Raw genomic sequence first — 15,873 nt, forward strand, 5'->3', positions numbered from 1 at the left:
GGGTACCCATACGTCCGTTATAATTAGTGGTACATCTTTTGAGGGTCTTCAAGCTCAAAATTGGAGTTAGTTTAGATATACTGACTCCTCATCATGACATGTTAGCTCTGTTCCCTTACGAAATAGCTTTACTTGTACCCAGTGATGGTGAATAATTTTTTGGAAAATCCCCACCAAAGAAGAAAAAAATCCCCACTTTTCCCTACGCTGTTTAAAATTTTTCCCCACAAAATTCCCTACAAGTTTTACCAATCATTTCTTACAATATTAAAAGAAAACAAAAAAGTTTGACCTTAAAGTACAAAAGGTTAGACATTTGGAACATTTATTATAATATTAAATATGTACAATACATAAAAATATAATATGTGCACTATTGCCTTGTATGTGAACACATACATATATATATATATATACATATATACAAATAAAGAAAGAAAAAAATTAATTTCATTTAAATACATTTCATGTTTTAAATTAGACTAGCATAGGTACAACAAGAATGATCCAATCAAATGGATGGTTAACTAAGGCGACATTAATTTATTTGGTTAAAAAAAACTAAACACACAAAAAACACGTAAACATATACTTTAAGCATGATGTAACCACAGTGCAAAAAAAAAAATATTAGTGATGGTCGTAGAGTTCAGACGCTGTAATTTTTTTATCTATATCCCCTTCTGCATTTACGTTTCTCTTATAAAAAGTATTCAATTGGTCGTTTTGCTTATGGCTTTTACATTTTTCTGGTGTGCTTTTGTTTCTGCGTGTTTCAATAAATCAGACTTGCCGCAATTTAAAATTTTGTTGCAGGCAGCGCATTTGCATTTAAACGACTAACTGGCCAAAGCTTGTAACCAACCCTTGAATCTTTCGTCTCCTAGCCACTTATTTGTAAACTTTTGTTTACGATATTTGCGGCTCTTTGCAATACTCTCGTCCGATTCTGTTGAAGAACTCATTTCTGTAAAAATGGTTTTTGTCGATAAAACTTACTTCAGACTTACCTCACAAAAAGTCAGCAATCAAATTAAAAGCGGCAAACGAATTATATGCGACGCCAGCATGCTGCCATACAAACACTTTTTCAGAGTGCTGCCTTTGACAACGTGAAGTTGAAACCGATTTAATGCTGCCATTCGAACATATTCTTGATAAAAAGTTGCCAAATAGACTTATTTGCATTTTGACCGAAAAAAAAAAATTACGTAGAAATTTCGATTTTGCTTTGTCGAAAAATCCCTACATTTTACTTATATATAAAAATCTGTCCTTTTTTCCCCACGTCCATTTTTTTCGACTTAAATCCCTACGTGTAGGGAATTTTCCCTTCATGTACCAACACTGCTTGTACCAAACAGTGGCTGTGAAGTGTGTACAGCGTAAATAATAATATTATTTTCAGGTTATTTTAAGCTGCTCGATCCATCAGAAAATATAACATTTATATAAAGTCTAAATATTTATAGCGCTTAAAGCTTTTGAAAAAATGTGAAAGCAAATACTTTTCCTCTCACCCTCCACAACAAATAGTTTATAATCTTTATAGACACCATGAAGGTTCTATTGCGCGCAAATAACAGCACGTTGTGTAAATAAAACATATTTAGATTTACATCTTACGGAACAGATATAAAAGCGAGTGCGGAGGAGCCAAAAAATGGTACAGGTGCAGCCGCAGTTTCAGTTATTACACCGCAGCAGTTAGTTGTAAAAATTATGGATTCGCAGTAAGTCGCACGACGACCGGGAGTAAATTCTTACAGATCACATACCGGGAAACTGTAGAAAGAAATATGAAATTGTATTTAACATATTTTTTTTTTTAGAATTCTGGAGCCAATAGTGTCCACCGCAAGTGGCAAGGTGAGAGGTCAACTGCGTGAAGGCATCTACGGTGGCACCTATTACAGCTTCGATGGCATACCTTATGCGAAGCCACCACTTGGTAAATTACGCTTTAAATCACCACAGCCGGTCGAGCCTTGGCTTGGCATACGCGATTGTACCATATGTCCGCCGATGTGTATCCAATCGAATTATTATAATGGCGTGATAGACGGCGTTGAGGATTGCTTATATTTAAATGTATTTACGAAGAAGGTGAGCTTGGCAATATTTTAAAAATAAAAAAATATTGCATAATAATATTTATTGTAATGTCACATAAACCTAGCTACGTTCTGCAAAGCCCTTACCGGTGTTAGCTTATTTGCTTGGTGGACGTTATGCCAACGGAGACGCCTCGCGTAACAGTTGGGGTCCGGATTATTTAATGATGAAAGATGTAGTATATATTACAATTGGATTTCGGTTAGGTGCTTTAGGTAAGTGACGAAATATATGAAAATTCGAAACAAGCCTGGATTAACAAAGGGTCTTGAAGGAAAAAATACTTAGTACTTTATTTAGAAGAACCGAGTAAGATAACTAGTTTCTTATCTCAAACCACTTAGGCTTTCTCAGTTTTCCGGAACCCGAACTTCAAGTGCCCGGCAATGCGAGCCTCAAAGACGTCATCTTGGCATTGCAGTGGATAAAGAAAAATTGTCAGTACTTCAACGGCGATCCCGATAATATAACACTATTCGGGCACAGCTCAGGCAGCATGACAGCACAAATGCTCATGTATTTGCCGCAATGTGAAAATCTCTTCCACAAAGTCATACTAATGTCCGGCATGCAAATGCACTTACGCCGCATTCCTCAACTAGAATATCGCTTCGCCAAGCACTTGGGATATAAGGGCAAAGAGAATAACCACGATATACTTGCCTATCTCAGCGCATTGCCAGCAGAGCGCCTTTGCGATGTTAAAATTTGGACGCCAGAAGAGCTGAAGCAATGCCCTCATTTCGTATTCTCTCCTACGCTCGAAAATGAGTCCGCGTCAGATGCTATACTGACCAAGGACCTACTTGATATGTATGCCAATAAGCAATCTTGGTGTCACAGTATACCGCTGGTAATAGGTGGCAGCTCATTTGAGGGTCTTATGAATTACAATTATTTCAACAAGGAACCTGAACTATATGAAACTCTCAGAAAGCATCCTGAGTACTTGCTCCCATACGAAGTCAGAGAGAAATATGATATGATCACACAACAACAACTCGCTAAGAAGCTTATCCACTTGCATTTAGGTGCGAAGGAATTGGATATTGAGCAATCGTTTGATCTTATGGATGTAAGTAAATTCATTTCTAAATTGGGAATTTCTTTTATTGCCGCTCTATAAGGGTTAAAAAGGTTTTTGGACAAATTAGGAAATATCTGTTGAAATTTGGCAATCTTACTACCTTAATTTCGCTTCTAATTCTTTGTAAACCCCATCTTACGTATTAACAAATCAAATTGTAATATGCATTTTTATTCCTGCATACCGTTACAGTTAACGTCATATGATTTTTTGTACCATCCAATATATCGCTATCTCAAAACACGAATACCTAATGCTAAAGCACCTACCTATCTTTATCGCTTCGACTTTGACTCACCTCACTTCAACTTGTTTCGGATTAACCATTGTGGTCGTGACGTGCGTGGCGTATGCCATGTAGACGATCTTTCCTATATCTTCTTTATGCCAGACTCATTTAAGCTGCAGCGTAACACGAAGGAGTTTAAGATAATTGAGTGCATGATAGATTGGATTACAGCCTTTGCTCTCAATTCGGATCCCAATTGTGAAAAGCTAAGCAGCTTCGTTTGGAAACCACTGACTGCAGATGCCCTCTATTGTCTTAATATTAGCGATGAACTAAGCACTGTCAAATGGCCAGAGGAAGAGAAGTGCGTATTATGGGATCAATATTTTAAGGAGGCGGGTATAAGGACTTTTTAGTTGACACCAAGTTTTACAGTGTGTGCAAATTTTTGGCAGCAGTTTATTTGTTTTTTATTTTTTTTTTATATAAACAATTATTTCAGTAAACTTTTGTTAAACTTAGTTAAACATTTTATAAATAAATGAAAAATAACATGTTAAATATTTTATTTGTTTTTATCAATTTACTATTAGTTAATGGCAATTGTGAGTTGAGTATTGAATTACAGCAAGTGCTATGAGGTTTCGGTTTATAGCTAGTAACAAACGTGGAGACCAATTTTTTATAACTGATTTAGGAAAGACCTAGCAAAAGCACAGAACGAAAAATTTGATATTTCCATTTTTCATAGAGATGACTATTTCCAGGTGAGCCACAATGGACTGAATTTATTAAGGTCAATGTAACTCTATACTAGTTGACATCTTGACGGAGCTATATGGTAAATACGTGGCGTATACAATAGTTGGGGTTCGTGTTTCAATAACGTTACCCAAATAAACACTGTCCTGATAACGGATTTTATTGCGAGAAAAAGTATTACACCGCTCCCCGTCTTAATCGCATTGCTTAGCTCATATATGTAGTACACTTCAGATAACCACTGACTTAATTTGTGGATAAGTAATCAAAAAGCTCTGATAAGCATCTTGTCACGGCCCCTTTAACATTATAAGTTGGTAGACAAAGTAAACCATTTAAATTATCTGAAATGTTTTTGGCAACTTGCATAAGTTAATCGTAATTTGCCTCCTCCAGCGACCAGTTGAAAATACACAGCATGGCTGCACAGTAAGTTGCCTCTTTGCTCTCATCAAAGTTACTATAGTAACATATTTAATCTATCGACAGTTTTGACGAAAATACGAGACAACCGATAATTTCCACAACACATGGGCATGTGCGTGGGCAATTGCGTGGTACCGTTTATGGCAATCAGTATTATTGCTTCGATGGAAGTGGGAAAAACTAACAGATCCAACCACGCGTTGCTGTGGCTTAGTAAGATGTACATATATATTTTATTTTACTCAATCCAGCAACAGTTATCGTCATTTGTTAGAATCTTTTGGAGCTAACAAATAATTGTGATTGTCAAATAGAGACAAATAATTTGCAATAAAGTAATATTGCGATTATAAATTGAGAAGTAAACCAACCTATCTTTAAATCTGGATCAAATTGCACACGGTGTGCAAATCCAAATTAAAATCGGTTCAGTGGTTTAGGAGTGCATCGCGGACAAACAACGTGACACGTAATTTTTATATGTAAAGATGATAGATCTCATCTAAATCTTATAGTTGCGCACTGAAACACAATATTGTATTTACACGCTTTCTCAGCTTGCAGGATCCCACAGTTGGCATAAGGGCAATACGGGTCTGAAAGTCCATCTTCTTGGCTTACAATGGCTCGAAGAAAGCAACAGAAATTTCAACTCTTCTCGGTGAAAGCGCCGGTTCTGGGTCCACACACCTATAATGCTGTCACCGCTGGCGAAAGGACTCTTTCACAAAGCTACAAGGTGTGTTCCAAAGTATACATTTTGGAATCTACCGCCCCTGGTGGCGCCATCTTTATGCCGAATAGTGCATTAGAATCTGCTATCTTTATCGATTGACCAGTGAGAATTTCATGACATTTCATCGATTAGAAGTGAAGTTATTGCGAAAATGAGCTTCGAACAAAGAGCCAACATTAAATGTCGTTTTAAAATTGGTAAAACTTTTACCGAAACGTTTCAATTAATGAATCAAGTTTATGGCGATGATTGCCTATCCCGTAGCGGAGTGCACGAGTGGTTTCAACGTTTTCAAAGTGGTCGTGAAGACATAAATGACGATCAACATGTGGGCCAATAAAATTCGGGATCACCGGAAATTCCATCGAAACTGTGCGTGCATTGATCAAAAATCAGCCGAAGTCATCATCGAAATTCATGAAGATAGACCAGACCTAACATTTGGGCTCACGAAAGGTGTGTGCACGGTTTTTTCTGCACTAATTTTCATTCGAAGGACATCATTATGACCGATTATTTGAACAACAATCACATTTTAACCATTAATAACTCCTCATATTCACCTGATATGGCACCGTGCGACTTCTTCCTTTTGAGAAAATGCATTTGCCCATGAAAGGAAAGCGTTATGCAGACGTAGAGGCTTGCATCGGCATACTGGCGGCCATATCGGCCAACGAGTTAAAACACTCGTTCGTCATGATTTTGGACCGTGAAAAAAGCTGTATTGAAGCAGAAGGAGACTATTTTGAATGGAATAAATTGATTTTGCCGAAAAAAACCATTTGTTCTGTTTTTTTTAAGTCCTGTTTACTTTGGAAAGCTCCTTGTATACTAATGTCTGGCACCGTACTCTGCCCATAGGCGCTGTCGCCACTGAAGGCCTTACCAAAACGATTAGCACAAGCTAATGGCTACACTGGCAAAGACAATGATCACAACGTACTCGTATGCTCGTTTCTTTTGCACGAGTTAAACGAAAACCAACAACATTGCCATAATTATTATTTTAGCTCTAAACTCTCTTCATTTATTTATAGTACGTCTTGTACAAAGCAATCACCAGCTTATCGGCTATTGTGGTAAAGAAGTACGCGGCGTTTCAAAAAATATGTATTTGGACTTCGTTTGCCGCAAACTCTGATTCGAATTATGATTATCTCGGCGGTAACAAATGGATGCCGCTGCAAGGTGATGGCAAGGTGCATTGCCTAAATGTAAGTGAGGATTTAGAAGTGATCGAGTTGCCGGAAATACATAAACTGCAAGTGTGGGATAGTCTGTATGAAGTGGCGGAAGAGCAAAGACGGTGTTGGCAAAGTATTTTTTAAATTGACACGTAGATATGTAAATGGTTGAGAATATTTTTTCAAGTAACTATAATCGCAAAAAGGTTTGGCTTTAGGTTTGCTTCAAACTGTTTAAACACTGCTTGATCCCGAGTCATAATTGGAGTTTGTTCGGTTATACTGAGTGCTCATTACGCTTTTGTTGTACCAAAGAGTGACCGTGAAGTGTCCTCAGCGCTAATTTTATTTATAAGCTCTGGCTTCACGAGATCCATCAGGAAAAGATAACATTTGTATTAAGTCTAAAAATTTAAGGTGGTAAATGTTGTTCTTAAATTGTGAACGCAAGTAGTTTGCCATCTAATCTCCACAACGAGATAGCGATTTTGGCTTGCGCTATGTAGTAAATAGCTTATACTCATTATAGACACCATGAAGATTCTATTGTGAGTAGAATAAAGCACGTTGTGTAAATAAAATATATTTAACATATCAAGGAATTGATAAGGTCGATTACGGAAGAAGCAAAGAATGGCACAGGTGCAGCCGCAGTTTTAGCTACTTCACAGTAGAAGACAGTTGCCCAAATTATGGATTCGCAGTAAGTCGAACCACGACCGGGAGTAAATTCTTACGTATCAATTACCGGCAAACTGTAGAGAGAAAAGTGAACTTGCATTTACCATATTTTTCTTAGAATTCTGGAGCCAATAGTGTCTACCGAAAGTGGCAAGCTGAGAGGACAACAGCGTCAAGGCATCTACGGTGACACCTATTACAGCTTCGATGGCATACCTTATGCGAAGCCACCACTTGGTAAATTACGCTTCAAATCACCACAGCCAGTCGAGCCTTGGCTTGGCGTACGGGACTGTACCATATGCCCGCCGAAATGTGTGCATGCCAATATTTATACCGGCGTGATAGACGGCATTGAAGATTGCCTGTATTTAAATGTATTTACGAAGAAGGTGAGCATGGCAATATTCTAAATATAACAAAATATTGCATAATAATATTTATTGTAATGTCACATAAACCTAGCTACGTTCTGCCAAGCCCTTACCGGTCTTAGTTTATTTGTATGGTGGACGTTTTACAGCTGGAGATGCCACACGGAATAGTTGGGGACCGGATTACTTTATGATGAAAGATGTAATACTTATAACAATTGGATATCGCTTAGGTGCCTTAGGTAAGTGATGCAATATATGAAGATTCTAAATAAGCCCGGATTAAAAAGAGTCTTGAAGGAAAAAATACTTAATACTTTATTTAGAAGAACAGAATAAGATTACTAGTTTCCCACCTCAAACCACTTAGGTTTCCTTAGTTTTCCGGAACCCGAACTTCAAGTGCCGGGCAATGCGGGCCTCAAAGACATCGTCATGGCATTGCAGTGGATAAAGAAAAATTGTCAGTACTTCAACGGCGATTCCGATAATATAACACTATTCGGACACAGCTCGGGCAGCCAGGCATCACAGTTGCTCATGTATTTGCCGCAATGTGAAAATCTCTTTCACAAGGTAATACTAATCTCCGGCATGCAAATGCACTTACGCCGCATTCCCCAACTAGAATATCGCTTCGTAAAGCACTTGGGATATAAGGGCAAAGAGAATAACCACGATATACTTGCCTATCTCAGCGCACTGCCAGCAGAGCGCCTTTGCGATCTTAAAATGTGGACGCCAGAAGAGCTGAAGCAATGCCCTCTTTTCGTATTCTCTCTTACGCTCGAAAATGAGTCTGCGCCAGACGCTATACTAACTAAGGACCCACTTGAAATGTATGCCAATAAGCAATCTTGGTGTCACAGTATACCGATAGTGTTAGGTGGCAACTCATTTGAGTCTCTTATGCATTACAAGTATTTCACCAAGCAACCTGAACTATATGAAACTCTCAGAAAGCATCCTGAGTACTTGCTCTCACACGAAGTTAGAGAGAAATGTGGTGTGCACACACAACAACAACTCGCTAAGAAGCTTATCCACTTGCATTTAGGTTCTAAGAAATTAAATGTTGAACAATCGTTTGATGTTTTGCGTGTAAGTCAATTTATTTATGATTCTGTATAAACCCCATCTTATGTATAAAAAAATGATATAATATATATTTTCATTTCTGCGTACCGTTACAGTTATCGTCATATGATTTTATGTACCATCCAATATATCGCTATCTCAAAACACGAATAGCTAATGCTAAAGCACCTACCTATCTTTATCGCTTTGATTTTGACTCACCTTACTTCAACTTGTATCGGATAAAGCGTGTAGATGAGCTTTCCTATCTTTTCTTAATGCCGAACTCATTCAAGCTGCAGCGTAACTCGAAGGAGTTTAAGATGATTGAGTGCATGATAGATTGGATTACAGCCTTTGCTCTCAATTCGGATCCCAATTGTGAAAAGCTAAGCAGTTTAGTTTGGGAACCACTGACAGCAGATACTCGCTATTGTCTTAATATTACCGACGAACTGAGCTTTGTCAAATGGCCAGAGGAAGAGAAGTGCGTCTTATGGGATCAATATTATGAGGAGGCGGGTATAAGGACTTTTTAGTTGACACCAAGTTTTACAGTCTGTGCAAATGTTTGGCAGCAATTTATTGTTCTTTTTTTATACACGATTATTTCAATAAACTTGTTGGTGGTTATGAATATTTGCAATTTAGATAAGCATGTGAAAAATAAATGAAGAAGTGCGTTAATTTTTTTACTTAGACTCGAAAATAAGGGGTTTTCAATAGGGCACTACAAAGGTGGATCCCTAGGGACAGCAAACGACGCCATATGTTGCGCGCTTTTTTTGACATTTCTCTTCGGTAAGCTTTGTCATTTCAGCATGGAAATTTATACGATCCAACGACGAGTCGAAATCGAAGAAGTACGACCCAGTGACGCCTCCGACCCATCAACCGCCCTAAAGCGTGATTTTTTCGAGATGTAGTGGTGACTCATGGAGTACGTAGGAATGAACTTCCACAAGACTAAAAAATTTCATTGATATTCGGAACCGCTTTTGCGTTGTTAAAAAAAAAACTTTTGTAGCGCTCTTATTGTAGAACCCGCTATATGCTTACATTTCCGGAATTGCTTCGTTGCTATAACGCTTGAATGCGCCAACTGAATGCGTAATTAAAATGTTGCACCATGGGTGAAAAATGTTGCACAACAGTCTTTTTTTTTGTAAATTATCAGGCAAGTGGACGTGCCGCATAGCCAAGCGCCGGAGCGCATTAAAAGTGGTTATATAAAGTATTATATTTAACTACCTGCCCTTACACATATTCACAACAACAAATATGAACGAGTTTTGTGTATAAAAACTTCTCTTGCCCACTCACCTCACTGAACAAGGTACAAGTCGTTATCTGTGGGTAGCTAAGGGCGCCTCTTGCAACAAAATAAATAACTGCCAAATAAAGGTAAATAACAACAAGTCTATCGCATGTAATCGCTTCACTGCCAGCGAAAATGCAACAAAACGAATACAATATATCAATTAATGGAATGTAAAAAGTGGCCACCGAAATGCGCACGAACTTCATACTTACTGCAGATCCTTGCAACGCCGTATCGCGGCTGCTATGTTGCTCGCGATGCAGACGCAAGTGCTTGCCGAAGTAGCTGCTATAAATAAGTGCCGGTTCATGTATAAATTTCGTGCAAAAACACGGTGCAGTAGCCGGAGTAGGTCACATACTTCACATACCATCGAGGTTACCGAGCAAATGAAAAGTGAACTTTACTCTTATTTTGGATTCGTTAATATCTTTGCGCAGTCATGGTTTGCTTTTGTTTTCCAACTTGCTTAAAGTGCACAATTTTAACTGAAGAAACAGAAAGAGAGGAAGAGGAGAGGAGGAGGGAGTTGGAGCGTAAAGATAATATAATTTTTATGTATGTGTGTTGTCCACCTTATAGATCCGTAAAGAAGAGGAAGCTGATGGGGATAAGCGCTGTCATTGATATAATTCGCAATCAGGTTGGCAACTTTGGAAGTAGTGGTCTATATTATATTAGTTTTTTTTTTTGTTTTTTTTTTTCAATACAAAGATATGTACATATATCTACACCAATCTTGAATTTGCAGATCCTGTAGTATGTGAGTGCTGAAATCGTGATTTATCTGAAGTTTTTGTGGATAAAAGCAAAGACTGTTCCATAGATTCCGCTCTGTTTTGCTGCACCTAGAAGTTTATAATGTTAACTCAAAATAATTCTATGAACCTTCAAGCTTCATATCTCAATGAAACAGCCAGTCCACTCCGACACTATCCTCCCACATACTGAAGCAGCTTATCTATGCAATCTCTTGACCATGCTAGTATTAGACTGTTTAACGCTACGCCGGTTGATTTTACAATTCCTCAAAGCCACATTTTTCATTTTCCTACAAATTCAAAATCCAATGAACTTATGCAAATTGCCAGACAGTGTACAATAAACAAAATATCAAGAAAGTAACAAACCAACGACGTAATCGACACAATCTGCGACCAAATGGCCAAAAGTCAGCAAATAAAGAGCAAAGGCAGAGCACGAGGAAACAGAAAATTGTCAAACAACAAACAAATGCGTACTTATATTCATATTTGATGCTTTTACTCAGCGGCAGCGCATTTTTACTGCCACTGTATTAACAGACGTCTATGACTGATTTTCGTCCTTGCCATGGGTCACTGATGTGCAATGATTGTGGACAGAACAAGGGCGCATGAGAGCGCGATTGTGTATAAATTGAAATTCGTAGCAGGTTTATTATTGTGCGCTGTTTTTTTTGTTTTTGTTGACCACAAATCTTTGCTGTCTGCTGTCCGCATTAAAATTGTGGGCGTTTGTCTATTTGTGTGCCAATAAAAGGTTGATTCAACTCATCGTTAAATTTTTGATTGCATTATGGTTGGCTTACGGCGGCGGCTATTATATACTCATATATGCATGCTTTAAGTGTGTACGAATGTTGTAAGTAGAAGTTAATGCGTGTAGTGATCAGTTGGCTTTATTGCGAGCGGAGGGGGTAATGAATGAACGTTGTGGCGAGAAAGTCAGCATAATTGAGCTTGATTAAATGAAATTCAGAAATTAATTTATGAAGTTTTTAAAATGTTTAAATTCAAATGTGTTGGGAGTGACTTGCGAAATTTTTCGTTTTCCATATAGGGGTATATTAATATCGTCTTGAATGTTGCGTATACGCACTGTCGCCCATACTTGTAATGACAGTATGTAAAGAGTAAAATTTTTTTTCAGTTAATGCTTAATAAAGTCAACATTTTGAGAAAGATATGGGGGTTTGCTGGTTAGAAATAGTTAGGCCAAAGCAATCTGTGGGGTAAAACTAGAATTCAGCCGTACTGGTATCGTTCTCGCGTGAACATTTTTACTTTCAATTGGCAAAAAAATATGGTGAATATACGAAAAATAAAACCAAATATTCACTGCAATTTTTTTTATACCTAGTAAGCAAGAGTAATTTTCTTGCTTATTATGAAGCAGAATATCTGAAACCCAATCTTGCATCAATTTTTAAACTAAGGGTGGAAAATAAGTGAGTTCAGTGATGATGCAAGGTGAAATATATTATCTTATTATAGTACATACAGTATACAGTTTCATGATCTTTTACTGAGCATTATTATTAATAATTTTCCACAGATTGATGCGTCTGTATTTGCTTTTGTGGATAAATCAAGTAAACTTAGCCAGAATGACTCCCAACCCTCGTGACCTTAGTAATTGCAGTCACAATATATTCACGCTGACAAGGCTTCAGCCAAACAGTTAACAAATTTATAGCACAAGGGCAGTAGAGGGGCAATGCTAGCGCACATTTTGCTGCTAGTACTTATATATGAGCATTGAAATTGTGCAAAAAGACTTGAGAATTGTATAACCACAGCAATTAGTAAGCATGTTGCCGCTAGCGGGCATACGGCGTGGCTGAAAATATGAAGGAAATAATAAGAGCATTGCAACAACTTGCACACTACCGCATGCAATTTTGTGTGAGCCAGCATTAGGTTGGGTCATTATTTCAGAAAGAGTGCCCTTTTTAGAATTATAATAACAAACATGTCGATTGCATTACTTTAGAATAAGAAATGTTTTTTTTTCACCTGCCAACAAATAATACTACACAGTTTGCATCGAATGTTTGGAATTTTTTTTAAATCATCCCACTCTAATACTAAAAGTAAAATCAAACTTGGCGCGTATTCGCCTGAGTGTAGACAACGCTTGTATGGTTGTGTGTGTGTGTGTGTTTGTGCGACCGCAGCTGCAGCTCAACAAATTTTTGTAATTGAATTGCTTGCAGCACATAGCGTGCCACATACGCTTTCGCACACGTGCGCCACTCATACGCCATGTTTGCCGCATGTAGTCACGCACACTAGCACAGCTACGTGAAGCTACATGCTGCATATTAACTTTTTAAGTATATTAATTGCCACCATTTGAACTTTATTTAATTTACGAGCGACTGCAATAATCTTGGCCGCATGCACTGACTGCGCTTTTCACTTCACTTCCTTCCTACCGCCGCCAGTTAAGTGCAGCTTTATGTGAGATTTAGTAAAACGGACGGCCCTTCCTCTCCGCTCTCCGCTCTCATGCTCTCTCTGTGTGTTACAGCTTGCCTATGCATAGGTGTAGTGGGAGCGCCACTTGCCCATACATTCTCTCGTTTAGCTCGACTTAAGTTAAGACTTAGCCGCGCCTTTCCATGCACTGTCAATTGGTTGACTCGTTAGCTAGCTGACTGCCAGCGCGCCACATGCAACGGCAACAAAAGCTAGCACATTGCGTTGTGGCAATTTGTGTGTGGTTGGCTCTTTCTGCTTTTTTGCCGTTTTCCCCTTTGCTTGTTATCATATTATTCGCTTTTTATCCAGCTCTAGCATTGCTGTGGCGAAAGCTGTTGTTTTTGTTTTTGCTTTTTATTCATAAAACACCAATGAAGTGCAAGGCATGGTTGATATTGCACGTGAGTGTGAGCGTATATGTGTGTAGCGCACACACACATCTGTAGCCCGCTTAGTAATTGCAGCAACTGCAAGTCGCTCACATATGCACCTACACATATGTATATTGCATGTGGGGGTGTAGTTGTAATTAGAGTACACCAGCTCGCCAGAAATATGAATTGTCATTGCTCGTTGTATGGCAACCTAACGCTGCCGGTTGCTGCCTAACGACGCCTGGTTACCGGGTCACATATGCGGCTAATAAATTGTGTTAAATTAAAAGGGAGCTGTCAGAAGAACGTACTAATGCATGCCAATTTAGAGGCGTTACATATATACATACATATGCATTTGTTCTTTCCCATATATCCTACATTCTTTGAACTGCATATGTGTGTGAGAGTAGTACAGATTTTTACACTTAGGTTGAAATCAAAATAAATTCAAAGTTTTTAGATTGCCGGTGTTTCTTGAGAAGTTAGCTGCCGTTGCTTGATTGTGATAATTCGACTATTTTTGTGTCATTCCGGCAAGAGTGTAAATATTCCAATTCGATTAATGAAACACTGTTAGCTTTGTGTTCAACGATATAACTGAAATTTGCAAAATATGCGCACAAAGAAAAATAATTTCACAGTTTTAGACTAATACGTCAATGGAAAAGTCCAAGGCCTATCACAGTAAAACATATTTTTTTGCAAAATTCGCTTTTTTATTCAACATATAGCAGTTCCCATCATGGGTGAGATACTATATACAACGATCTTCCAACTTTTCGATACCATTTTTGTAGTAAGATTTGCCCTTTGCTTCAAAATATACCTCATTTTCGGCGTTCCGAGAACAGGAAATAGTCGGTGTGGGCTATGTCGAAGCCTACTTCATGAACTTTTGCCATCACTTACACTGACTTGTGACACGGTACATTGACTTGGGGATACATCACTTTCTTTTTCTTCAAATGCGGCCGTTTTTCGGAGATTTCGCCCTTGAAACTACAGTTCTTTTCAAGGTAGTCAATAAAAATTATTCCATTTGCATCCCAAAATACAGGCGTCATAACTGTTTCTGCCGACTATTGAGTTTTTCCACGCTTTGGAGCGCCGTCTAAATGCAACCTACACGGATGATTGTCGAATGAACTTTGGAGCCATGTTTTATCCATTGTTACATATTCGACGCAAAAACTCAGGTTTGTTACGCTTGACCATCTCCAAACAGTGCTCCAAATCATCAATTCCTCGATGTTTTTTGTCATAAGCTCGAGCCGCATTCACAAAAACAACATCTTTTGGGCGTCCGCTAAGTTCACCATTTTTGGTGCACATTTTACCATGTCCCCACCAATGCTTGATGGTTGGTTTTCTTGGGGCAGTGGCCAAAACCTCATCATAATGCCAAGTGTTTGCTTCAACTCTATTTTTCCTTTTCAAAAAGTACTATTTTATTAACTCGCGAAATTACTTTTTTCCCATTTTTTCGAAATAACGATTTGAGTGAAAATATGTTACCGATTATAATTCACAAACTAATGATCCGACAGCTTTCAAATTATTTACCTTCGTAAGGTTAGCGTGGCTTTTAGTCTGGTGAAATCATCGGTGCGTATTTCTTTCGAAATGAATCTGTTATTGACAGAGGAGGGCGACGATTACCAGTTTTCCTGGCCGCAATTGTCAGAAGTTGGTCCTGAAAACATCTGGTTCCAAGGAGACGGGGCTTCGTGCCACATAATCAAAATGTACAAAAACCTAATTATCGCGAGAAAAGTTCCGAGACTCGATTATTTCAAGAAATTGTGACATTGAATGGTCTCCAAGAAGTTGTAATTTAATACTATTACAGTACTTCTTACGGAGTTATTTGAAGTCATTGGTATATAGCAATAAACCAGACTCTCTTCAGTCTGTAGAAGTCAGTACTGAACGTGATATTCAAGATATACCACATGATTTAGTGGAAAAAGTAGACGAAATTGGATTCATCGAATTCGTAACTGTAAACAAGTTGTGAAGGCCGTTTGAATGTTGTTATATTCAGGACTTAATTGTATTGATTCCTCTTCGCACTGAATAAAAAACATTTGAATTTTCTTAAAAAGAACGTGCGTTTTTTTTTTAAGAAAGCATACCAAGCTTATTGGAAAACCCTGTAAAATGTTTCAAAAAATCTCCACTAGTAAACTGGAAAAAGAAACATTATTGAAGCGGTTGACAACCCTTAAGCCAATGAACCTGAACATTATATTGTAA

At 38.1% G+C, this 15,873-nt stretch overlaps 2 protein-coding genes across 2 annotated transcripts; both read left to right on the forward strand.

The window, feature by feature from the left end:
* The first annotated feature begins 1,655 nt into the window (after positions 1-1,655).
* Positions 1,656-3,914, forward strand: LOC120766724 (esterase B1-like). Its single transcript, XM_040092371.1, has 5 exons — positions 1,656-1,733; positions 1,833-2,106; positions 2,180-2,330; positions 2,460-3,190; positions 3,395-3,914. Exons 1-5 carry the CDS (start codon positions 1,723-1,725, stop codon positions 3,845-3,847), a joined length of 1,620 nt encoding a protein of 539 aa, XP_039948305.1. The 5' UTR covers positions 1,656-1,722; the 3' UTR covers positions 3,848-3,914.
* Positions 3,915-7,203: 3,289 nt separating this feature from the next.
* Positions 7,204-9,238, forward strand: LOC120781699 (esterase B1-like). Its single transcript, XM_040113927.1, has 5 exons — positions 7,204-7,245; positions 7,342-7,615; positions 7,689-7,839; positions 7,968-8,698; positions 8,791-9,238. The coding sequence occupies exons 1-5, from the start codon at positions 7,235-7,237 to the stop codon at positions 9,211-9,213; spliced, it is 1,590 nt and encodes a 529-aa protein (XP_039969861.1). The 5' UTR covers positions 7,204-7,234; the 3' UTR covers positions 9,214-9,238.
* The last annotated feature ends 6,635 nt before the right edge of the window (positions 9,239-15,873 follow it).

This window comes from Bactrocera tryoni, chromosome 1, assembly GCF_016617805.1.
Source record: "Bactrocera tryoni isolate S06 chromosome 1, CSIRO_BtryS06_freeze2, whole genome shotgun sequence".
Classification (NCBI taxonomy): domain Eukaryota; kingdom Metazoa; phylum Arthropoda; class Insecta; order Diptera; family Tephritidae; genus Bactrocera; species Bactrocera tryoni.